The sequence below is a fragment of the Leptonychotes weddellii genome, chromosome 15 (assembly GCF_054177405.1).
Source record: "Leptonychotes weddellii isolate Sample4059 chromosome 15, ASM5417740v2, whole genome shotgun sequence".
NCBI lineage: Eukaryota > Metazoa > Chordata > Mammalia > Carnivora > Phocidae > Leptonychotes > Leptonychotes weddellii.
The window spans coordinates 36,652,143-36,675,600 of NC_138383.1; the positions used below are offsets into that span (position 1 = coordinate 36,652,143).

General features: G+C 57.9%; 3 protein-coding genes across 8 annotated transcripts in view; 2 read left to right on the top strand and 1 right to left on the bottom strand.

The window, feature by feature from the left end:
• Positions 1–879: 879 nt before the first annotated feature.
• NEK8 (NIMA related kinase 8) lies at positions 880–9,816 on the top strand. Of its 4 annotated transcripts, none has more exons than XM_081805451.1 (15): positions 880–970; positions 3,260–3,465; positions 3,693–3,925; positions 4,129–4,260; positions 4,694–4,902; positions 5,009–5,091; positions 5,173–5,354; positions 5,464–5,614; positions 6,305–6,381; positions 6,737–6,854; positions 7,513–7,663; positions 7,817–8,064; positions 8,169–8,327; positions 8,515–8,680; positions 9,062–9,816. In XM_081805451.1, exons 1-15 carry the CDS (start codon positions 924–926, stop codon positions 9,072–9,074), a joined length of 2,175 nt encoding a protein of 724 aa, XP_081661577.1. In that variant the 5' UTR covers positions 880–923; the 3' UTR covers positions 9,075–9,816. The 4 variants fall into 4 exon arrangements, with proteins under 4 accessions (XP_081661577.1, XP_081661576.1, XP_006731654.2 ...); XM_081805450.1 differs by having other exon boundaries at positions 8,515–8,673; XM_006731591.3 differs by having other exon boundaries at positions 7,901–8,064; positions 8,515–8,673.
• Positions 9,817–10,373: 557 nt separating this feature from the next.
• TRAF4 (TNF receptor associated factor 4) lies at positions 10,374–16,439 on the top strand. The gene is made up of 7 exons (XM_081805453.1): positions 10,374–10,634; positions 13,529–13,580; positions 14,173–14,277; positions 14,350–14,511; positions 14,614–14,775; positions 14,869–15,024; positions 15,291–16,439. The coding sequence occupies exons 1-7, from the start codon at positions 10,492–10,494 to the stop codon at positions 15,921–15,923; spliced, it is 1,413 nt and encodes a 470-aa protein (XP_081661579.1). The 5' UTR covers positions 10,374–10,491; the 3' UTR covers positions 15,924–16,439.
• A 2,250-nt stretch (positions 16,440–18,689) lies between these two features.
• FAM222B (family with sequence similarity 222 member B) overlaps positions 18,690–23,458 on the bottom strand; it is a 77,323-nt gene continuing 72,554 nt past the window's right edge. For 2 of the 3 annotated variants that reach the window (XM_081805518.1, XM_081805519.1), the window contains one exon: positions 18,690–22,624. In XM_081805518.1, the coding sequence (XP_081661644.1) occupies positions 21,018–22,624 (1,607 nt within the window). In that variant the 3' untranslated portion in view covers positions 18,690–21,017. The remainder of the gene's footprint in view (positions 22,625–23,458) is intronic. The other variant, XM_081805520.1, reaches the window with a different exon arrangement.

Below are 23,458 nucleotides of genomic sequence, written 5' to 3' on the forward strand. Positions count from 1 at the left end.
CTCTCTGATGCTTACAGATAGTGGTCCACTTCCCTCTCATCTAATCCCCAAAGGAGATTCTCCCTATAGTTGAGCGTTGAAGACGGATTACCTGCGGCAAAGTTGTGTGTGTGCAGGGCGGGGCGGGGGGGGGAGTGATGACGAGAGCGGTGCTCACTTGTTGGGACAGCCTGGAGTCTCCTCCTCCCTAGGTGAATCCATGTGCACGGCTTGGTGTTTCCCCGGTCCCTCCCTAGGCAAACACGAAACTAACCCTGCTCCCTGCCTCACAGACCGAGAGTGCTGACACTCTCGGTACAGTTTTGGCTGTTTATCATTTGCGTGCCAATGAGAATGCGCTCTCTCCTTCCCAAATAGTGTCACTAGTGCGCAAAGAAGTCGGGGGGAGAGGGGCGCCTGCCTTCGGCTCAGGACATGATCTCAGGGTCCCGGGGTGGAGCCCCGCTGGGGCTCCCCGCTCAGCGGGGAATCTGCTTCTCCCTCTGCCTCTTCCTCTCCCCCCTCTCCTGCTCTCTCTCTCTCTGTCTCAAATAAATAAAATCTTTAAAGTGGGCTGAGAGAGATTGGCCCTTGCTTTTCACCCTCACTGGTTGTGCAGGGCACCCCTCCGCTCTAAGGAAGTTTTGTGAGGGCCGGATGCGAACACGTGTGTAGGGAATGGCTGGTACCGTTCTACCTGCCAAGCGCGCCAAGAACTGGCATAAAACCCCATTTCTGGGACTCTGAAAAAGCAACTGTGGCCGGGGGCTGCAAGGACTGGGTAAACAGCCCAAGATAGACGCAGAGCTGAAACCCGCACCAATCTCCCTTGCTCCGCCCCGCCATTATCTTGCAGCGTAGGGGGCGTGACCATAGAGTGGGCGGGTCCGCGCACGCGCCGCGCCTGGGTGTGGGGGGTTCCGGAAATGTGACTCAGAAATGAGATGGAGAAGTACGAGCGGATCCGAGTGGTGGGGAGAGGTGCCTTCGGGTGAGCCAGGGATCTGGGGAAGGAAACTGGTCGGGGAGAGGGAAAATGAGCCCCAACTCTGACCGCGAATTCGCTCCCCTGGTAGCCGCGCCCCGACGCGTGAGCGCCCGCTCGGAAAGCCCCGCCCAGGCTTCCGGTCCCGGGCCCAGCTGGGAGACTCCGCCTCTAACGAGGTCCCGCCCCCGACAAGCCTGTGCGCCCCCTGAGAGTTGCGTTCTTTGATTCCTGACTCATTCATTCAACAAAGATTGAGCGCCAACTATACCGGTCAGGCTCTCGGCGCCGACTGTACAGTAAAGACCAAAATAGGCGTGGTCTTTTCCCTCTCGGAGCTTACAGACTGTAGTAAAATAATACAATAAACAAGATATTAAAGCAGTTATTAACAAGCTGCGAGCGTGGCATACACCGGGGGTACTTATTTGGGGAGGGGGTCAAGGAAAATTTCTCTGAGAGGTGAAGTTTAAAGCCAAGACTTGAGGAATGAAAACCAGAAACCCGAAGGTGAAGGCAGAGCTTTCCAGGCAGAGGAAGCAGCATATCCGCACGCGGGAAAGAAAGAATTCAGAGTATTCAAGGAACTGAGAAAAAGACTGGTGAAGTTGGAATGTAGTGGTCATGTAGTATGTAGTAGGTAAAGAATGATATATATATGTGTGTATATCTGTGTATATATACACACATATATATATGAGGAATGGTATAAAATGTGATTGTCACAGAGGACAGATGATGGCCTAATAGGCTGAGGTAAAGAGGTTGAATTTATTTGAAGTGTAAAAGGGAAGGGGTTTAAGCAGAATGAATGGTCTTGATATGATTTGCATTTTTAAAATGTCACTCTGGCTGCTGTGTGGAACTTAGATTTGAGGATGACAGAAGTGAAAGGCACCATTTTAAAGGCTATTGCAGTACTTTAGGCAAGAAATAATGATTTGGTCAAGGGTTATAGCAGAGGTCAGAGATGGTTGAGTTCATAATATGTTGGAGGTGGAAACAGGATTTACTGATGATATGTTAGTGTGAAATGAAGGAAAGATTTTGGCATGATTTTCAGATGTCTGACTTTAATGGTGGTGTCAGTAACTGAGATGGAAGAGACTGAGGAAGGAAAGGGTTTGGGGGCAGAAATCAAAAGTTTTATTTTGAATTTCTTAAAAATTTAGGATGCTGGATGCCTGGGGGCTCAGTTGGTTAGGCAGCTGCCTTCCGCTCAGGTCATGAAACCAGGGTCCTGGGATCGAGTCCCGCATTGGGCTCCCTGCTCCGCGGGAAGCCTGCTTCTCCCCCTCCCACTCTCCCTGCTTGTGTTCCCTCTCTTGCTGTGTCTCTCGCTGTCAAATAAATAAAATATAAAATAAATAAATAAATAAAAGAAAAAGAAAAGAAAATAATAGTATGACCAGCTTCCACGCATAGAGCAGTTTTTATGTGCCAAGCACCATGCTAAGTGCCTTACATGCATTTTCTCATTTGATCCTCTCAACAACCCAGGGAAATTGATTCTGTTTTCCAGATGAAAATGTCATATAATCCCAAACCAGGTAAGTAGTAAGAGGAGGAGCCAGAATTTGAACCCAGGCAGTTAACTCCAAAGTCTATGGGGACTTAGGAAGATCAAGACTAACTTCACTGTGCCTCAGGTTAAATGACTTGCCCAAGGTCTCACACACAAGGTCTCACACAGTGTTTGTGGTTAGTTCTCCCTGTTCTTTTTTTTTTTTTTTTAAGATTTTATTTATTTATTTGACAGAGAGAGACAGTGAGAGAGGGAACACAAGCAGGCAGAGTAGGAGAGGGAGAAGCAGGCTCCCCGCTGAGCAGAGAGCCCGATGCGGGGCTCGATCCCAGGACCCTGGGATCATGACCTGAGCCGAAGGCAGACGCTTAATGACTGAGCCACCCAGGCGCCCCGTTCTCCCTGTTCTTAAACTCAGTGTTCTGCACATTTAGTTAGCTGACCTCTTAGTCTCTGTGCCTATTTCCCCTCTTCTTTTTTTTTTAAAGATTTTATTTGACAGAGAGAGAGAGACAGCGAGAGAGGGAACACAAGCAGGGGGAGTGGGAGAGGGAGAAGCAGGCTTCCCGCAGAGCAGGGAGCCCGACGCGGGGCTCAATCCCAGGACCCTGGGATCATGACCTGAGCTGAAGGCAGATGCTTAACGACTGAGCCACCCAGGTGCCCCTCTATTTCCCCTCTTCTAAGGAACATCCAGTGACCAGGTCTGCCCTGCCTGATGTGTGGCTGGAGGCTCAGCTGGGACCTACCCCTGTGCTCTGTGTCCCCAGGATTGTGCACCTGTGCCTGCGCAAGGCTGACCAGAAGCTGGTGATCATCAAGCAGATCCCAGTGGAGCAGATGACCAAAGAAGAGCGGCAGGCAGCCCAAAATGAGTGCCAGGTCCTCAAGCTCCTCAACCACCCCAATGTCATTGAGTACTATGAGAACTTCCTAGAGGACAAGGCCCTCATGATTGCCATGGAATACGCACCAGGTGGGCCAGCCTTCTTGCATTGGCCTGGCTCCAAGGGCCTCTTACCTCTGGAACAGACAGATACAGATCAGCCAGCTTTCCTCCTCAGAACAGGTTGGACTGAGGGTCAGAGGTATAGAGTTGTGTGAGGCTGGCAGGCCCTTGCCCTGTCTGGGCTGGTAGTTTCTCAACAGGAGAGTGCCAGGCATGGGAAAGCCTAGAGCTTAACTAGTTCCTTGTGGCTGCAGGTGGCACCCTGGCTGAGTTCATCCAAAAGCGCTGTAATTCCCTGCTGGAGGAGGAGACCATCCTACACTTCTTTGTGCAGATCCTGCTCGCGCTACATCACGTGCACACCCATCTCATCCTACACCGGGACCTCAAGACTCAAAACATCCTTCTTGACAAACACCGCATGGTTGTCAAGATTGGTGACTTCGGCATCTCCAAGATCCTTAGTAGCAAGAGCAAGGCCTACACGGTGCCTGGGCACAGAGGGGACCTCAAGGGTGCTGGAGCTTTTGAGGGCCAAGGCTCACTCTGCATCCCAACCCCCTCCCTCCCCAAGACCTTGGCCCCTTAGCCCCTGGCTGGGTGGTCCTGCAGGGAGAAGCAGTCTCCGGTGGGCCTTGGACAGGGCCTTCCCTCCCCTGAGCTATAATAATATCCGCTTCCCTCCTGCAGGTGGTGGGCACCCCATGCTACATCTCCCCTGAACTGTGTGAGGGCAAGCCTTACAACCAGAAGAGTGACATCTGGGCCCTGGGCTGTGTCCTCTATGAGCTGGCCAGTCTCAAGAGGGCCTTTGAAGCTGCGGTGAGTTATACCCCCAAAGAGACAATTGGGAAATGTCTGTCTCCCTCCCCTGGAAGTCCTTGGCTCCAGCCACTTCGGTGTTTCTTCTCTTTTGGCTGAGTTGTTTCCCTCATCAGACTGGTAGATTACCCCAGGGCTGTGGCTTCCCTCAGGCTTGGGTCCCCCATGAAACCGAGGACTCCTGAGGGCACCAGACTAGGGACCCTCCTAAGGGCAAGATGTGAGTTCTCCGAACCCCCTAAGGTTTCTGAGGACATAGCTGCAACTCCCCTAGGAGGAGTTCCTCTCACTGGGAGTCCCCTGGTCAGTCAGACTGCAAGTTCTGAGTGCGGGGCTCTGCTCTGACCACCCCATTAGACCTGGAGGCAGGAGGTGCTGCCTCCCAAGAGCCTGGCCCAGGCTCTGGCCACCCTCCCTCTCCGTGCTTCCACAGAACCTGCCAGCGCTGGTGCTGAAGATCATGAGCGGCACCTTTGCGCCCATCTCTGACCGGTACAGCCCTGAGCTGCGCCAGCTCGTGCTCAGTCTGCTCAGCCTGGAGCCCTCCCGGCGGCCGCCGCTCAGCCACATCATGGCACAGCCCCTCTGCATCCGCGCCCTCCTCAACCTTCACACCGACTTGGGCAGTGTCCGCATGAGGAGGCCTGTGCAGGGAGTGGGGGCGGGGTCCCCCAGGGGGAGCACAGTAAGCCTGCGTGCGGGGGTGCCAGGAATGGTTCGTGTCCTGAAGCCCCCGTCTGACCCACAGGGCAGAGAAGTCCCTGGTCCCTGGGCCACCCATGGCCCCCGGCGGCAGCACAGGGAGCAGGAGCACTGGCGCCCGCTGCAGGGGTAAGTCAGAGCCGACTGCCGGTGCCCCCTGACGCCAAGCCATTCCCCCCAGTCTAATCGGCCCGACGCGCTGTCCCGCAGGCATACCCCGGGGACCCCCACGGCCGGCCATTCCCCCACCGCTGTCGTCCGTGTACGCGTGGGGCGGCGGGCTCAGCGCCCCGCTGCGGCTGCCGATGCTCAACACAGAAGTGGTCCAGGTGGCAGCCGGACGCACGCAGAAGGCGGGCGTCACGCGTTCGGGGCGCCTCATCCTGTGGGAGGTGAGCAGGCTGGGGGGCGGGGGGTGGGGGGCGGCTGGATGCTCGGGGCCGGGAGGCGGGGCCGGAGGGGCCGCTCAGGCACCGCCCACGCCCTCCCGGCCTCCCGCAGGCCCCGCCCCTAGGCGCCGGAGGGGGCGCCCTCCTGCCGGGGGCCGTGGAGCAGCAGCTGCCCCAGTTTGTCTCCCGATTCCTGGAGGGCCAGTCGGGCGTGACTATCAAGCATGTGGCCTGCGGGGACCTCTTCACAGCCTGCCTGACCGGTGAGTCCAGCAGGGGACTATCCTGGGGCATCCCACAGTGTCTCAGAAGGCCCCCCAGAGCAACTCCCCTCGTTGGTTGTCATTTGCTCACTCCTAATGCTCCTCTCTACTCGTTAGCCTGCACCAGCTGCTTTATTATTATTATTTTTTAAAGATGTATTTATAATTTTGAGAGAGAGAGAGATACTTTACTTACACAATCTCCTTTACCCTTCACAATAGTCCTGGCCAGGTAGTTACTGTATATTATCCTCATTTGAGGGAGGCTCAGTGACAGATCTGGAAAGCTCCGATCTAAAGCTCAGAGGCAGGGTGCCTGGGTGGCTCAGTCGTTAAGCGTCTTCCTTCGGCGCAGGTCATGATCCCAGGGTCCTGGGATGGAGCCCCACATTGGGCTCCCTGCTCGGCGGGAAGCCTGCTTCTCCCTCTCCCACTCCCCCTGCTTGTGTTCCTTCTCTCACTGTGTTTCTGTCAAATAAATAAAAAATCTTAAAAAATAAAAATAAAGCTTAGAGGCTGTCACTTGTCCAAACGCCCACCAAGAGACACCCTGCCTGTCCTTTTCTGCCTCTTGTCCCATTCTTCCAGACTTTGCTTCCAACTTCTTGCTCCTCCAACCCATGGACTGGCCTCTTTGGAAAAACAGCCCAACCTCTCTCCCTTCTCTTTCTTCACCAACTCCCTCTGCAGACCGAGGTATCATCATGACCTTTGGCAGTGGCAGCAATGGGTGCCTAGGCCATGGCAGCCTCAATGACCTCAGCCAGGTGGGTGCTGCAGGTACCTTGGGGAGGAGGTGGAAGTGGGGAGATGGCGAGGAGCCCGCATCGGACAGCTGACACCGGAGTTGGAGGCCGGGGATCCCCAGCAGCCACAGGTCCCTCTAGCTCCCAGGCTGCACCTGTTCTGGGCCACACCAGGGGAAGTACAGAAAGACCAGGCTTTTCCCCAGTGGTTGCAGTGTGTGTGTGTGTGTGGCGGGGGTGTGTGTGGCAGTTAAAGACACAGCTGTCTCGTGAGAATTTGCAGCCTCCAACTTTTTCGTTCCTCCACGGGATGCTGAGGCCAGGCAGCTGGTCCAGGCCCCTTACCTAGTCTCTTTTGCTTCCCCTCTCTCTCTAGCCCACCATTGTGGAGGCGCTGCTGGGCTACGAGATGGTGCAGGTGGCCTGTGGGGCGTCCCACATGCTGGCCCTGTCCACTGAGCGAGAACTCTTTGCGTGGGGCCGTGGCGACAGTGGTAAGCCCTCCGCCCTGTTCCAGGCTCTAGGCTCCATCTCACATGCCTGACTGGGACTGGTTCCTCTTCATACCCGCCTTCCACCCCATGGCCCCTTCTCCCTCCTTTCTCTTCCAATTCCACTCATTTCTTGATTTAACAAAACTTTACTGCACATCTAGTAGGAGCCCCTCCTTGTGCTGGGTGCAGAGACAATATGAACAGGAGTCCCTTCCTTCAGGTGCTTATGACATAATGAGAGATCTCTTTCATCTGGCAGTACTTACGGTGGCCCTCTCTGGGTCAGATGTCACGCTAGGCATTTGAAACCAGAGAGGACTTACATGGGGTTTCTGTCCTCCTGGCAGACTCACTCTAGACGGGGGAGGGATGACATCTCCCTGCAATAAAAGAGAGACAGCATCAGGGCTCCCCTCAGGGTCCAGAGATGTGGGAACCCAAGGAATGGCATGGGACGTCCCTGGAGGAGACAGAGTTGGCACCTGAACAGTGCCATAAGGAAGAGAAGGATTTTGGCCACAGAGGGCCCAAGGTTAGGTATTTCTGGCTGAGGGCACAGCCTTCACTCACGAGGTTACCTCCTCTCCGTGGCTGCTCCTCATCCTGGCATCACCAACCCTAAAACCCAGACTAGCCCCATCCTGGTTTCTCCTTGTAGGCCGGCTGGGACTGGGCACCAGGGAGTCCCACAGCTGCCCCCAGCAGGTGTCCATGCCCCCAGGACAGGAAGCCCAGCGGGTGGTATGTGGCATTGACTCCTCCATGATCCTCACTGTCCCTGGTCGAGCCCTGGCCTGTGGGAGTAACAGGTGAATGGGTCCCCTGGCGTGACCAGCCTGCCGCTCCCCCTCCCTGGCCGCTAATGCTCCATCTGTCATGGCCTCCCTTCCACCGAGGGTCCGAACTGAGGGTGGGGTTGAGAGTGCTGCTGGGTTCAATCCAGGGTGGGATCTGTCCCCTAGGGACCAGCTCTTGCCCAGATTGGTGGGGTCAGTCGGGTCTATGCAAACCATCAGTCGGACTTGGCTTCTGGCTCCACCTTCAAGGTTCAACAAGCTGGGCCTGGACCACCTCTCCCTGGGGGAGGAGCCTGCCCCCCACCAGCAGGTGGAGGAGGCCCTGAGCTTCACACCACTAGGTTCTGCACCCCTCAACCAGGAGCCCCTGCTCAGTGTGGACCTGGGCACTGCTCATTCAGCTGCAGTGACTGGTGAGTAGGACCCGGGCACAGGAGGCCGCAGGTCGACTCTCCTGGCCTCCTCGGGATCTCAGCTGAGGCACCCCTTTCCTTCCTCTCCTCTTTCCTCCCTGCAGCGTCTGGTGACTGCTATACTTTCGGCAGCAATCAGCATGGGCAGTTGGGCACCAGTGCCCGCCGGGTCAGCAGGGCACCCTGTCAAGTCCAAGGCCTGCAGAATATCAAGATAGCAACGGTGGCCTGTGGGGATGCGTTCACTGTAGCCATTGGGGCAGGTGATTGATTAGTGGGCACAATGGGGGCAGATAGGGGTGCTGGCAGGCCCATGAGCAGTCGGGGGTGGGGGGAGTATTCTGCTCAGGGCTCCTGAACCTCCTACTGGGGCCAGTACGGCAATCCAGGAGGGTAGCTGCTTGCTAAGCTGTGTCCTCCTATTTCTGTCCTTGGGATTCGCTTTGGCAGAGGGTGAAGTGTACTCTTGGGGCAAAGGGGCCCGAGGTCGACTAGGAAGAAGGGATGAGGATGCTGGACTCCCTCGGCCAGTGCAGCTGGATGAGACACACCCCTACACAGTGACTTCTGTGTCGTGTTGCCATGGAAACACTCTCCTGGCAGTCCGCCGTGAGTTGTAACCTTCCGCACAAGGGTTAATCCAGCGCGTCCCTGCCCACACTCCCATCCCCCAGTGGTCACAGCCCAAAGCACTAAAAGCATCTTAAGCCCCCAGATAAATGAAAGCAGAAGCTGCAGGGTAAGACAGCTTCCTGCCTGGGGAGGGCAAGGGAGTCAGTCAGCCCTTCTGAAGGGCTGTTCCCAGTGCTTCCCGGGGCCCAAAGGCATTCTTTCTCCTACCCCCAATCCCATTCAGTTGGAACCTCTGTTTCTGGCCAGTCAGGGTCCAGAGTCCAGGGCCCCGTGTGGGAGTGGGAGCGGGAGCGGAGGTGGGTATCCCTTGCCGGAGGCACTGCCCTCAGGGCGGCTGCAGGGGTTTCTCGTTTGTACCCTCCAGCGGTTACAGATGAGCCGATTCCACCGTGAGGCACCTAGGTACACCCCTGGACCACCCTGATATTGCTGCTCCTCGGACCGTGCTTGAAAACTGCAGCTGCCTGCAGCAAGACTGTCCCCACCAGCCGCCTGGAGGGTCCTCAGTGTGGCAGAAGAACCAGGGAAGCGGCCACTCTCCTTTGGCCCTGGACCCGTAAACCTCAACCCACCCCATTCCCCCAGTATCTCTCTTTTCTCTCCCCACCCCTCTTAAGTTGGTGTCCCCAGGGTCCAGACTGGCTAGAGTCGGAAAGCCGACCCAACCTTCCGAAGCAGGGTGGCCTCCAGAGTCTTGGCAGAAAAAAGCTGGAGGCAGCTGTGGCTCCACCCAGACCCTGTCCTTTCCCCAGCCCAGTTAGAAAATAAGCTGCTGGTGCCCCCTGGGATAGCAGCTCAGTGCTCTGGAGCAGGGCAAGCCCCATCCTGCCTGGACTGGCCATTCTGGCAGCCTGGCTTCTGCATTGCCTGGAACAGGGAGCTTCCCCACCCACCCCCACTCCGAGATCCCGAGGCATAGATGTGCTGCACAACTTCTGAGCGGACTGGGAGTGCATCTGCAAGGGCACCAAAGTGTCTACTGCAGAGGGGGATCCCTGCTGAAGGTTGTCCCTCACCCCAGCCATTCCCCCAAAGCAGGTTGGGAGAAAGGGTAGCTGGCTGGGCCAGACCAGTTTTCCAGATGACTGGGAAATCGCGCCAATAAAAACATCAGCTGCCTGCCTAGAATGTGGTCTCTTTGGGGGGGGATTGGGTGGCGACTCGACACCCCAGGGCTGGGCAGGGCCGCGGTCCGGGGAGGAATGTGGGCGCAGCCTGAGGCTGGGGCCGAGGTTCCTCTGGCCCAGCGCCCAGCTCGGCTTCCCCGCGCCAGCCCAGCTCCCCAGATCTGGTTGCCAGGCTTCAGCTGCCTAGCACCTGCAAGCTGGAGTCCCGGGCACTGGGGCGACACGTGGCCCCCCGAGACCGAGCTGTTGACTCTGGAGAAGCGAACCTTTGTGGCGCGGCCCAGTCCGGCCGCCGGGGCCCTCCGGCCCATCCAGCGTCAGGGCGCCCCCGGCCCCGGGGAGAAGCGGAGCCACGATCTCTTACGAAAGGGAGAGAGGAGCCCGCGCGCTCGGTGGAGAGCGCCAGGCTGGCTGTCCGCCGACCCCGACGCCGCGAGCCCGCGAGGTGGGTGGGAGCTGGGTGCGGTGGGCGCTAGGACCGCGCGGGCGCGGCTCCACCCCCTCTTCCGGCGGGCGGGCTCGGGGGGCTGGGCGCAGGCCGCGGCCGCCAGTCGGCGCCGCCCGGAGCCGGGAGCGCGGCCGGAGCGAGGCGCGGGCTGTGGGGCTGCCGCGTGCCCGGCCCCGCTTGCCCGTGCCCGCCGCTCGCCCGCCCGCCCGTCCGCCCGCCATGCCCGGCTTCGACTACAAGTTCCTGGAGAAGCCGAAGCGGCGGCTGCTGTGCCCGCTGTGCGGGAAGCCCATGCGCGAGCCGGTGCAGGTTTCTACCTGCGGCCACCGCTTCTGCGACACCTGCCTGCAGGAGTTCCTCAGGTGCGGGCCGGGGGGAGCGGGGGACGGCCGTGGCCGTGGCGAGGGGGGACGGCGCCTGGGGAGGGGCCCAGGCCGGAGGCACGCCGGGCCTTTGTCTGCGCCGCGGCTCTGTGACCTCAGGGGCGCCCACCGTGACGTCACGGGGCGGCGGTGACGTCAGGCCCCGAGGGGGGACTCCAAGCACTAATCCGAAGGGTCCCGGGGCCCTACGGAAGAATTCGGTGCCTGACCGAGGGGTGGAGGTGGGAGAACACGCCCTTCCTGACCCGTGGCAGGCCCTCCCCCTCACCTGAAAGCCGGAGCGGCCTCATCCTTGAACTTCGAATCCGTACGGGAAGAGGACAGAACTCTGTCTCGCACAGTGCCTTAAGCCTCTGGAGTTTCTGCCCATCTAATCTCTTCTGATCCTAAGAACGATCCGAGAACGGCAGCTATTGTTCTCCCATTTCACAGATGGTGAAAGAGATTCAAAGAAAGGCTGCGACTTGCCCAGGGTCACACAATTACTTAAAGGCTGAACTGGGATTTAAGCCCGGGCTGCTTTTGGTCGTACAACAGAGGGAGGACTGTGACGCTACAGATCGCCCCTGAAGCAGTGGGACCGCTCGGTGTCCCTCCTTGCCCCTGGGGATCTTGAGTACCAAGAGTGGTCCGTAAATCGTGACGGAGGGGGTCGCACCCTGGGTGTTACGGAACCAGGGCTCCAGGTGACCCCTGGGCTCTGGGGCATCTCTTGAGTTCTGGGCGCTCTGCGGTGTCCTGAATCTAAACTCTTTTGCTGGGAACTGTTCAGGCCCGGGTGTGGGGGGGGCGAGATGAGGGAGCCCCCACTCCTGGGGAGGTCGTGGCCCAAGAGCACAGGGGAAAGCTGGGTCAGCCACTGCCGCCTGTCTGGAGGCTGTTTGCTGAGGGGGGAGCTAGGGGCGCAGGCAGGGAGCACAGTGCTTCTCTCTCCCTCTCTCGGCGCACTCCCTCTCTCGGCGCTCCGCAGCCCCCCGCTGGCGGAAATCTCAGCAGGCCCTTTGTTTTCAGTTCCCCACAGCCTGGGCCGGCTCCTGCCCTCACATATGCTCCTGCGAGAGCTGCTAGGCCGCCCCCTCCTCCTTTTCCCTCACCCTCCTCCCTCCTCCCTTCAGTGTACACACAGACTCCCCTACACACAGCCCCATTGTCTGCCGCGGTGCCCTTCCCCGGCCCTCTGGTTTCCAGATGAGGCCAGCTGAGCCCCTACCCCCTCCCAGCTGACCCACCCTTACTGCCTCCGAGGGAGCAGGGGAGGGGGCTGTCAGGCCGTTTCCCTCCACCACCTCCTCTGCCCCTCTCCCCGGCTTCTGCCCCTCCCCCTACCGGAAATCCCCTCTTCCGCTCCCATAGCCCCCTCCCCCCATCCTGTTTTCTCCCCTGGGCCTGGGCCTCCGCTGCACAGCCTGGAGCGGTCTCGGGCCCTGCCTCCCCCCTCCCCTAGCGCCTGAGCTGTGCAGCTGAGGCCCCCGAAGGAAAGAAGTGGTTGAACAGGCTCTGTCCCTCACCACCATCCCCTACCCTGCAAGCAAGGGTGTCCACAGCCCTGGCGGAACCTTTATCCTGGCTGGGCCCCAAGCTGCTCGGGCTAATCTTCTGCCTGAAGCCTGGGGACTTGCCTTAGTCCCCTCCCTGTCTCCCAAACCACAAAATCAGCACATTCCTGAAGCAGCCAAGCAGACCCCTCCCCCATGGCCCACCCCTCTTTCCCCATTCCTGCCGGGGTTATTACTCAGGTTGGTCCAGGAAGGCTGGTTGCCCTATGGGCATGGGCACACCTCTTCAGTGCCTGGGCATGTATTGTTCTTGGCATTGGTGGCGTGGCCAGTGGTGGTAGTGGGGTCAGGGGAGGTGGGTGCTAGCAATCTTCTGGGCACCCGGGGCATGAGCTGCCCAGGTCCTATAAAGTACCGTCATGGACAGGGCTGTCATGTGGCTTCCGCTTCCACCTTGATTTCTGCCTCCCACCTGCCTGACTCAGATCTGCCAGGAATGCCATGCCCGAGGGCCTTCAGTCCTACTGGGTGAGCCCTGGCCCTGCCTAGGCTGTGCACGTTGTGCCAGGTGTGTGTGACTGGGCCTGGCCAGGGTCAGCAAGGCCATGTTGGTGGAAGGAGGTGCGCCAGCAGGTTCCTTGGTGCTAACCGCCCGGTGGGGATTGGTGCAAGGTCAGAAAGCTTTCAGCGCCTGCCGTGCAGTGGCCAGAGTCTTGGCTGAGCTTGCCTGGAGGGTTTTTCTTGCCCCAGCCTCTTTTTTGTGTGTACAGTGTAGTAGAACCTGAGCTGTGGAATCAGACATCCAGGTGCTGCTTTACCTGTGAGTCTCAGTTCTTTCATCTGCAAAATGGGGGCATGCAGCCCCTTCTCAGAGGGAGGTGGTTAGGACTGGATAGGAGTGTAAAACACTGCCTTAGAGTGAGCCTCTCCTCTTTGCTTTAGAAGACACACCCTCATGGGAGGAGAGAAGGGATGGGGTAAAGTGGCCCCGGACTGACCTTTGCTCTGGGTTCTTGGACAAGAACGCTAATGGGGGCTGGGCAGCCCTGCCACTTCATCTCAGCCCATCGCTGCCCCCCTACCCTGTCCCCCCAGCCAGTGAAAACTAACAGGGGTGGAGGGCAGGTGTCCTGTCCCTTTTCCAGACCGGCTGCCCTTCGGGGGGGGAGGGGTACCAGCTGCCACCTGTTGGCCACATGCTGTCAGAGGCAGCTGTCTGCCTCCACTGGGCCCAGAGCCCCTCTCCCCAGGGTAAGAGCTAGGATCTTTTGGGGTCTGGCTGAGAACGGGTCCAGGGAGGGAGGGAGGGAGGGGGGTGGGGCCTGGGTTCTCCCTTCCCATAGCTAGAGCCTGACCCTGTCCGCTCCCCCTTCACAGTGAAGGAGTCTTCAAATGCCCTGAGGACCAACTTCCTTTGGACTATGCCAAGGTGAGCCCACAGTGCCAGGCAGAGGCCCAGGTTACAGGCTTTTGCCCTGGTGGGGGCTGGGGTTGCTGGCTGCCAGTCGGCTCAGGGCCAGTGTCAACCCAGTACTGTGGAATCCTGTGCCCCCCCCAGAGGGGGCCTCTTCCCTCCCACCGGGCCCGTTTGCAAATGCGGCCAGTGTTTGCCCTGGAGGGCAGGCACAATGCCCAGCCTGTGGGGGTGCACAGAGCTGCTCTGTGCCCAAAAGCAGTGCTCCCCTCCCCTTCGGGTGGCAAGCCAGACCCGTGGCTGATGGCCAGGACCCCTCTACCAGGAGGAAGGAAGCAGAGGATGTGCGGGCTGCCTGGAACTGAGCAGGCTGATTGGTTGCCACTCCAAAGGGAGTGTCATGTGCAGGCATGTTGGGGACCCTGGTATCCAGCTGTGGAGCAGATAACTACCTGCTGTGCCTTTTATCCCAGGGCACAGAGGGGAATATAGCTCCAGAGAGTCTGTTAACTGACGCGAAGGTAGAGCTAGCCTGTCGGGGGGGGGGGTTGGTAACTGGGGACAGTAGCACGCTCTGACCCTGCGAGGTTCCTCCCCGTCCACCCAGATCTATCCAGACCCCGAGCTGGAGGTCCAGGTGCTGGGCCTGGCTATCCGCTGCATCCACAGTGAGGAGGGCTGCCGCTGGAGTGGGCCGCTCCGGCACCTGCAGGTGAGTCTCTGATGGGGCCCGAGGGGGGCGGCTCCTTTCCTGGCAGGCGCTCACTGCTTCCTTTCCCACCAGAGCCACCTGAACACGTGCAGCTTCAATGTCATCCCCTGCCCCAACCGCTGCCCCACCAAGCTCAGCCGCCGGGACCTGCCTGCCCACCTGCAGCACGACTGCCCCAAGCGGCGCCTCAAGTGCGAGTTCTGCGGCTGCGACTTCAGTGGGGAGGCCTTTGAGGTGAGGGGGGGCGGGGGGGAGGCCTGGCCGAGGGACGCGGGAGAGCGGGGCACCCGGGAGCGCCGGGGATCGCTTAGCTCGGCCCCTCGGGCATTTGCGCAGAGCCACGAGGGCGTGTGCCCCCAGGAGAGCGTGTACTGTGAGAACAAGTGCGGTGCCCGCATGATGCGGCGGCTGCTGGCCCAGCACGCCACCTCCGAGTGCCCCAAGCGCACCCAGCCGTGCACCTACTGCACCAAGGAGTTCGTCTTCGACACCATCCAGGTGCGGCCCTCCCCGGGCGGGCGCGGGGCAGGGGGCGGGGCAGGGCGCGGGGCGTCAGGCTGCTGACCGCTGTCTCGGCCTCTGCGGCCCTAGAGCCACCAGTACCAGTGCCCGAGGTTGCCCGTGCCCTGCCCCAACCAGTGTGGCGTGGGCACGGTGGCTCGGGAGGACCTGCCCGGCCACCTGAAGGAGAGCTGCAGCACCGCCCTGGTGCTGTGTCCGTTCAAAGACTCCGGCTGCAAGCACAGGGTGAGCTGCCCTCCGCTTTCCCTCCCCCCCCCTTCTGGGTCCTTGAAGCGTCAGGTGCAGACGGGCTGCTCTGAAGCCTTCGGTCCTTCCCTCTGCCGGCCGCCGCCGCCTCCTAAGTGTCCTCTGTCCGGCCCGGTCAGAGCTGGGGCCCCGCAGCCCTGTCCCCGCCACCTCCCCTCCCCGCCCCCGTCCCGGCCCTGGGCCTGCGCCTGCGCCTGCTGAGAACCACCCTCCCTTCCTCCCCCGGCCCGGGGCTCTGCCAACAGTGTCCGAAGTTGGCGATGGCCCGGCACGTGGAGGAGAGCGTGAAGCCCCACCTGGCCATGATGTGCGCCCTGGTGAGCCGGCAGCGGCAGGAGCTGCAGGAGCTGCGGCGGGAGCTGGAGGAGCTGTCGGTGGGCAGCGATGGCGTGCTCATCTGGAAGATCGGCAGCTACGGCCGGCGGCTCCAGGAAGCCAAAGCCAAGCCCAACCTCGAGTGCTTCAGCCCGGCCTTCTACACGCACAAGTATGGCTACAAGTTGCAGGTGTCCGCATTCCTCAACGGCAACGGCAGCGGCGAGGGCACACACCTGTCGCTCTACATCCGCGTGCTGCCGGGTGCCTTTGACAATCTCCTTGAGTGGCCGTTTGCCCGCCGTGTCACCTTCTCCCTGCTGGATCAGAGCGACCCCGGGCTGGCCAAGCCACAGCACGTCACTGAGACCTTTCACCCCGACCCAAACTGGAAGAATTTCCAAAAACCGGGCACTTGGCGGGGCTCCCTGGATGAGAGCTCTCTGGGCTTTGGTTATCCCAAGTTCATCTCCCACCAGGATATCCGCAAGCGAAACTACGTGCGGGATGACGCCGTCTTCATCCGTGCCTCTGTTGAATTGCCCCGAAAGATCCTCAGCTGAGTGCAGACGGGGCTTCCGGAGAAAGGGAGGGTGGAATAGGACCTCAGTCAGGAACTGGCTGAACCCGGAGAGGGGGCCGGACCCCCTTTCAGCCTCTTCTGCCTAGGTTCTGTCCCCCTGTTCCCCCTCCCACCTTCCCTACCACCCTCAGGTGCCTCCTATTGGTGCTTCAGCCCTGGCCGCTGGGGCGGGAGCAGGTCTTGGGGTCATCAAGGGCTTGGAAACAAGTGATCCCAGGGTCTGTCTCCTCTCCTGGGCAGGGACGAAAGACATGCCTTGGTGCCGGCCACACTCTTCCCGGGACTGAGGTGCCTGCTGGTGCTACGTCCCAAGAGCCATAGTGGGGGGGGGGGGGGAGTTGGGAAAGTGAGGGGTAGTTAAAAGAATCTGTCTTGAGATCTGATTTCTCTTCCCCTTTCCTTGGCTGTGCCCCCTCCGGTTATTTATTTACTTGGTGCCAGGAGGGCACAGCAGGGAAGCCCTGGTTTTTAATAAATCCTCAATTGTATTTATTAACTTGGTTCCAGCCTGACTTATCTGGGATGGTTAGGGCCCTGGAAGGCTGGGCCTAACTGTGAAGGCCCAGGGCCAAAGGCGGGCTGCTGCTTGCCACTCTGCCCTGCTGGGTCGCCCTCCGGTGGACGACAGAGGAGCTGCACCAGGCTTTGTGCAGGACGCAGTTGCCTGCCGCTGCCCACTGGTGGCTAAATGGGGGAGGTGCAGGCTCTGAACATTTTACAAGCCTGGAGTCCTTGATGCATCCATACTCGACCGAAGACTAGTATTTCCGCCCGAGGTGGGTCTTTCCTGGTCTAATGGTAACAGCTATCACGTGGCAGACACTGCCAAGCGCTTTGTACAGGCATGACTTCGTTTAATACAACGGGCAAATGAAGTCGCTTTGACCACCATCCTAAAAGAACCTATCTCAGCCGGCTGTGGTGAAGACTTCGTAAGGCTTGTGCCCAGCCCATACCCAGCGACTAAGCCAAGGGGCTTTTGAGGTGTACAAGGCACCGGGATTTTCGCATCTGTATTTGTTTATTTTCCATACAGGCCTCAGTGAGTGCCTGTGATTATCCACATTTGGCCAATGAAATAGGAAGAGGCGAGAACTGACTTCTCAGTGACCTTTCAGCTGGTTTGGGACAAGGCCTGGATTCTGTTTGAAGCTCCAGCAATCCCTGGCAGAATAGCTCCCGTTAATTTTGGCGGTAGAGTTGGGTTTAGATCCTTGCTGTGCTTGCTTTTTGGCAAGTTGCTCAGCTACGTGGGGTGTTGGTCTTATTGGTAAAATGTGAGTACTCCTGTTCCCCTAGACTTCTAAACTTTACAATTAATCAGCATCAAGTCCCTTACTCTTCTTGCTTGGCCCTGGGAAGAGGACCGCGGGGTGGCAACTATTACCTAATAGGGCTGGAGTTTTTGCCTTCACTCTCCCACATACAGGCTGAGGTGAAAAGAGCCCTTGTTAGGTGACAGGATATAGGACAGTCAGAAATGCCAGCCTGGGGAACTAACCACCAGCTTACCCTTCAAAAGGTCAAATTCACTGACCAAGGAGGAGATGGGGCCCTGGCTGCCTTGCTGAGAAAGCAGAGCGCGCCTCTTCCCCAGATAAACCATCTCGGTACAGTGATGTCCGGAAGCCGGTAGGGAAAAGTACGGGCTCTAGCAAACACCTGCCCCCCAGCTCCCCAGCTCCCGCGTCAGGCAAGAGGTTGGGCCACCCGTCCAGCATCAGTCCGCCCTTGGGCTCCCTCTGCTGGCAGGACCGCCACGCACCACTCCAGGGGGCGCATTCACAGGGAAGGTCGGAGGGTGCCACCTAGAGTTGTGTGCAACAGTGGGTGTCGCGGTCGGCCCCAGAGCCCCTCCCGCCAGCGCTGCTGCCGGCAGGTAGAACTGCTTTGTAAACTCAGGCCAGGTTTTGCATCAGAATGTGAGCTGGATTCCACAAGCACCTGCCCGGAGAGGCCAGACAAGAGCTGGGCTCACCTCACGGTCTACTCTGCAGCCGTGTGAGCTTGGCTGACCGCAGGTATGTGACGCAGGCAGAAGGCGGCTTGCTTTCCCAGGGATGGCATGGGGTAAAGGAGGCGAAGCGCCTTCTCTGAAGGGCACCCCAGAGACTGGCATGCTCAGAAAGGGACTGGACTTTTCACGACTCCATCAGTACTCTGAGGAGCCACTTCACATGTTACAGATGACCGCACCAGCCAGAGGCCCTCAAAACTTCCAAAGTGCTGGGGGGGGCAGGGGACGCCTGGGTGGCTCATTCGTTAAGCGTCTGCCTTTGGCTCAGGTCATGATCCCAGACTCCTGGGATCGAGTCCCCGCATCAGGCTCCCTGCTTCTCCCTGTCAATTAAATGCAAGCTTCAAAACAAAAAAAGTGCTGGAAGTGGAAGAAGGGGAGGGAGGGGCATTTAGTCTTCAGTTGGCTCATCAGCACACCAGATCCCCCCTTTCAATGGTCCTTGGAGTGCAAATGGCAGCACACTGAGCTGGCAGGCAGGGCAGCAAATCCCTGCCCAGCGAGAGGCCCCGGGCTGTGGCTGCGGTCCACCACCCCGTGCTTTCCAACCAGCACAGCACCTGCTCTGGGCTAACGGGCCGGGAGGGCTTCCGAGTGGGCCACTCTACGGCTCCCCTCTTAAAAATGAGGACTGGCTTCCCTTTTGAAAATGAGACATGTTAGAAACCACTACAAGAAAAATCACCTCAAACATTCACAGCATTCAACGAATAGGACAAGATCAGAAGGTGAGTTTTTTTCTTTTTACTGGTTTATAATAATCTTAAAAACCCCATCACACCCATAAACCACCACAGGTGAGAAGATGAGGGAGCTGGAGAATGAATGCTACAGTATGTGGACAGCGTACGGAATCCGGTATTCCCTAGGGGCAGTGTGGGGTGGAGGCAGGGAGTGTGGATACGAGGCCCTGGCTTGGACCCTTATTGCTGGTTGGGGGTTGGCTGGCAGAGGGGGAGAGGGGCTCAGGGTGAACTAGGAAACATCTCACACCAAAGGCAAGGGCAGTTGGGGGGGGTCACAGTACGTTTTCCATGCAGACTAGGGGTGGGAGTGAGAGCTTCAGAGATTTGCACCCCTACACAGGAAGAGATTTGAGGGTTTGAGGTTTGATTTAAAGCCCCCAAGTTGGTGTCTGGTCAATTTCCTAAGATGGCAGCTCACCTTTCAGGGAGAGGCATTGGAAAAAATTGCGGCAAAAATATCTGGTTTGGAGATCAAACAAGGGATAAGGGGAGACAGTGGTGCTCTTAAAATATAACTCCAAGAAGCGAGAACAGGAAGGGGGCCCTGGGTGAGACGGTGGTCAATGCCTTGGGGGGCGGACCTGCCCAGAAGCTGCAGGTACCCCCGAGGGCTCAGGGACAGGGAGGTACCAGTGTTCACAGACAGCAGGGAAATCAGGAACAATAAATTAGGACTTCATGTTGCTATCATTTGGCATAACACAATCAGGCATTTTTTCTTTTTTTTTTTTTCTCTTTTTAAATATAAGGCAACTTGCCAACACATAATTTAAAAACTGGTCTTCAGTCACATTGCTTCAGATCACTAGAGAATTTCTGGCTAAAGAACAGTGGATAGTAAACAAAACCCCAAATCTTAAATAAGAACATCAGCTCACATTCCCCAGAGACAAGAGGAAAGGTAAGGGCTTAATTTGGTTTTTAAAAAAAAAAAAGTCAGAGCCCAACTATGTATCTTTAACAGAAGGGTGCAAAAAATTACAAAACATGATCTAAATTTAAAGTTACAGAAAAGTTTTAAATTTCTAGCCAACTATTTGCCACTTGGGAATGAGACACACTGAGCATGGGGTGAAGGATGAGCGTGTGAAGGGCGGCGGGCAAGGGCAGGAGGGGCTGTTTCCCACGGAGGTCCGCCTCCAGCTGTTAGAACCATGCTCATTTGGTAAAGGAAGAATTCAAAGAGCTTAAGGCTTTGTGTTTTGTTTTTTTTTTTCTTTCTTTCTTCATTAAACTGAGGGGCTGCAAGAGGAGGTGACGAGAGGGTGAATGTACCTGTGGGGCCGCTCACACAATGCTACTCAAACCCACACTACATTCATACAGAAACAGGACATTTAAAACTTACAGTGTAGAGCAATATTCTTAGCCAGTGTAGAGAGAACCAAATGCATTTTAACTTTTTTTTTTCTTTTTTCTTTTTTCTTTTTTTTGGTGTTTTTAATTCCGAACTCCAATGGGATCATCCTTTACCTAGTTAGTTCCTCAAGATCCTGTTTTGTTTTGCTTGGTTTCTGGCGGGGCACGAGGGATGGGAGCAGCAGGTAAGTTAGGAGAGACAACAGTGAGAAAGGGATCTTGGGTATGCTCAATGGTCACTACCTTACTACCTTTCTCTAGGGCTGGAAGAGGGGGCAGTCAGGAACTAAGATGCCAATACAAAGATCTTCTCCCCATGCCTCTAGGCTACGGCCAAGTGCGTGCAGGGTGCCCTTGAGGAGGGTAGCAAGGACAAGTGCAGTGGCTCCCGGAATCAATGTAGGTGTACCACAAAGCCCTGAGGAATGGAGAGCGGTGGGAGGAGGTGAAGACTGGGTCTGTTTTGCTTTGAGATCTTTGGGTGAGTAAGGAATTAGCTTCCAGAGCACTTAGGAAGTCTGGCTTCTTAGTCCCAAAGAGACAGAGACAGACAGGGAGAGGGGCTGGGCACCACAGCCACCTTCCCCAGGGCCCTTCCCTTCCCCACACCTCAGTCCTAAGGAAAACAGGCAGAGGTGCAAGAAAAGACGGGAGGTGGTTGGTGGGAAATGGCCAAGGTGAAGGGACTGAGAGGCAGCAGAGAGAATAGCCTGGAGTTGAGGTTAGGTCCTCACATAAACCCAGAAGTTGCTGGGGATGGTGGAGGGGAGGATGAGGGCACAGGGGATCCCCTGCTGTCCTCAACTAGATCCCACCAAATTCCCTTTCTTAGATATATAAGAATGATCACATTGGAGCGGTGAAATTTTGAAACTATCCAATTACTCAAAAGTAAGTCTAAACCTAGGAGGGTGACGTACGATCTGTAGCTTGTGGAGGGCACCAGGGCTCCCTATCTATACCCAGGGTGCTGAATATGAAGATTTCGACTATCTGCGGGCTCAGGGGCTCGGCTGCCAGGGGCTCGGTGGGCCTTGCTCAGCATGGCCAGGCTCTGTTCTCGAAAGCAGGCCTGCTGGAAATCCCCGCTTAGGTAATCCACCGTTTGCATCAAGCTGTTCTGGCTTGCCACTGGACCGCCCCCGGTCCCTGCTCGGTAGTGGGCCCCAGCAGCCGTCCCACAGTCGAGGGGTGCACCCGTGGGCTGCCCACCATGGAACGGCATGGCGAGGTCCTGAGACCCCGAGCTGTCGCTATTGGGGGTGGGCAGAATGTTGTTCCACAGGGGTTGGAAGTAGTGACCATTGGGGTAGGCCAGTGGGGCTGCCAGGCCGTTGACGGGTGGGGATGGGGTTGGCTTCTCCAGGGGTGGCTTCAGATGGAAGGACTGTGCCAGGCAGAGTTCCTGCGGGTAGGCAGGGGCCTTGCCCACAAAGCCAGGCCCTGCCAACTCACGTCCTGCTGCATGCTTGCCTGTCAGGCCAGGGGCTGGCGTCCCACCAGCCTCACTGCACATCTGCTGTAGGTGGGCCAGCTGGTGCTGGTTCCAGGCGACTGGCTTGAGGTCGCTAGGGTAGCCAGTGGGGGCTCGAGAGATGCCCGTGGGCAGGTTGACAGGGCCTGCGGCAGGCAACGCGGCTGTGGCCGCATGGGTGTGCTCCATGGGATTGACCACACACGAAGGCATTGGCGTAGGGACGCTGTGGGTCGACACCCGGGTGCTTGCATTGATGAGCAGACTGCGACTAATGGGGCTGGGGTTGGCGATCTGGCCCTCACACACTGAGGTAGTGCTGATGCCTGCCCTCGTCTGGCAAAACTGGTTGATCTGGTGCACGATGCTGCTCAGGTCCGGGGGCTGGCTGTGCTGCAGGGTGGCCGCCATTGAAAGGGGGATGGTTGAGGTAGACACGGTCACATTCGGGGGGGCATCTGAGTCTGGCATCTTCCGACCTCCATGCAGCAAGGGATTGGGGGGGTGCTGGAGACCCTGGTGAGATAGGGCCGGAGGGTGGACCAGGCCCTGGGTTTGGGCCATGGGCTGAGGGTGGCCCAGGCCCTGAGGCTGCTGCAGGCTCTGAGAGTGGGCCAGGGCCTGGGGTGGCGGGATACCCTGAGGGTGCTGCAGCGTCTGGGGAGGGGCATGGGCCAGGGTCTGTGCATGCTGCAGGGCCTGCTGGCGGGCCAGAGCCTGGGCCTGGGCGTGGGCTAAAGTGCTGGGTGCTACAGTAGCACAGGGCGCCCCTGGGGGATTCATGATGGCCTCAGGGAGCAGTCGGGCTCGGGTGCCGTCAAAGTCCTTGAGTATGCTTTTGGCTGGCACTTTGACAATGGCAAGCAGGCCTGCCTTGGTGGCAGCCTGAGTCGGGTAGGGGCTGTAGCGCTGGGCTGACGTGTCGAGGCCGTTCACAGTACGACGAACGTGTTTCCGCTGGGGAACCTTCACACTGTTGGGGAAGATTTTTATAGTCAGTGGGTTGTTTGCGACCTTCTTAGCATACGCGTCCAATTCGGCTGGGGTAGGATAGTGAGCAGCTCTCATTTTCTGTGTAGTGTCCCCTAGAGAGAGAGAAGGGTAAGGAGAGCAAAGAAGGAGAGGGAGCTCATCAGTGCCAAGCCAACCAGCCCTTCTAGACTCCCCTTTTGAGGGTGTAGGGTAGAGCGGGGGATAAGGAAGTCACCCTGGTCTTCATCTCAGACCCAGTCTCCCTGAACCCCGACAGTAACAAGCACCACTAATGTTTAGTCAATACTTACAACTGGTCAGGCCTTGTGCTAAGTGCCAGGCTATCTCAATGAATCATCACTCCTGCTTTAGAAGGCAGCTACGATCAGGATTCTCATTTATAAACGAGGCCACCAAAGATCAGAAGAGCAGAGCAACTTTCAAGGTCCTGGATTTTGGAAATCAAGAACCTGGCCAATTCTCACAAAGGTAACTGACAGTTGTTCCCCTACACGGAACTCTCTCCAAGTTCCTACCAGCCTATGCTGGCCTTGGGGGTGAAGGTTCTACACGGAGCTGCTTGTCAGGGCCCTCTGTGGCCACTCAGTCCCTTTCCCATGACACCGGGGTGAAGAGGGTGCCCGCAGTGATGCCTCTTCAGTCTGCGGTGGCCAGGGAGGCAGCAGCTTTCTCTTGTGCCTTGGCAGCTGGGGCACCATACCCCCTGGGTGGGCATCCTGGCACAGCAAACAGGATGCTTTTTTTTTTTTTTCCCTGCAGGAGCAGAGCAGTAAGTTGCCAACATCTCTCCCCTAGCCTTATGTCACAAGTTCACTTTTGTTTACAGCTCACTCTCTGCCTGACTGGGTGAAGATCAAAAGGCTTTATTTATTTCCTGGTGGGGCAGGACAGCACAGAGGGAGCTGAGAAGAAAGGATTCAGAGAAT

Bases quoted from the DNA above. Each gene is read 5' to 3' on its own strand.
- TRAF4 (XM_081805453.1), top strand. From the start codon at position 10,492: ATGCCCGGCTTCGACTACAAGTTCCTGGAGAAGCCGAAGCGGCGGCTG. The intron at 10,635-13,528 runs GTGCGGGCCGGG...CCCCCTTCACAG, and splicing joins TGCCTGCAGGAGTTCCTCAG to TGAAGGAGTCTTCAAATGCC. The intron at 13,581-14,172 runs GTGAGCCCACAG...CCGTCCACCCAG, and splicing joins TTCCTTTGGACTATGCCAAG to ATCTATCCAGACCCCGAGCT.
- NEK8 (XM_081805450.1), top strand. From the start codon at position 924: ATGGAGAAGTACGAGCGGATCCGAGTGGTGGGGAGAGGTGCCTTCGG. The intron at 7,664-7,816 runs GTGAATGGGTCC...TCTGTCCCCTAG, and splicing joins CTGGCCTGTGGGAGTAACAG to GGACCAGCTCTTGCCCAGAT. The intron at 8,674-9,061 runs GTGAGTTGTAAC...TGTACCCTCCAG, and splicing joins CACTCTCCTGGCAGTCCGCC to CGGTTACAGATGAGCCGATT.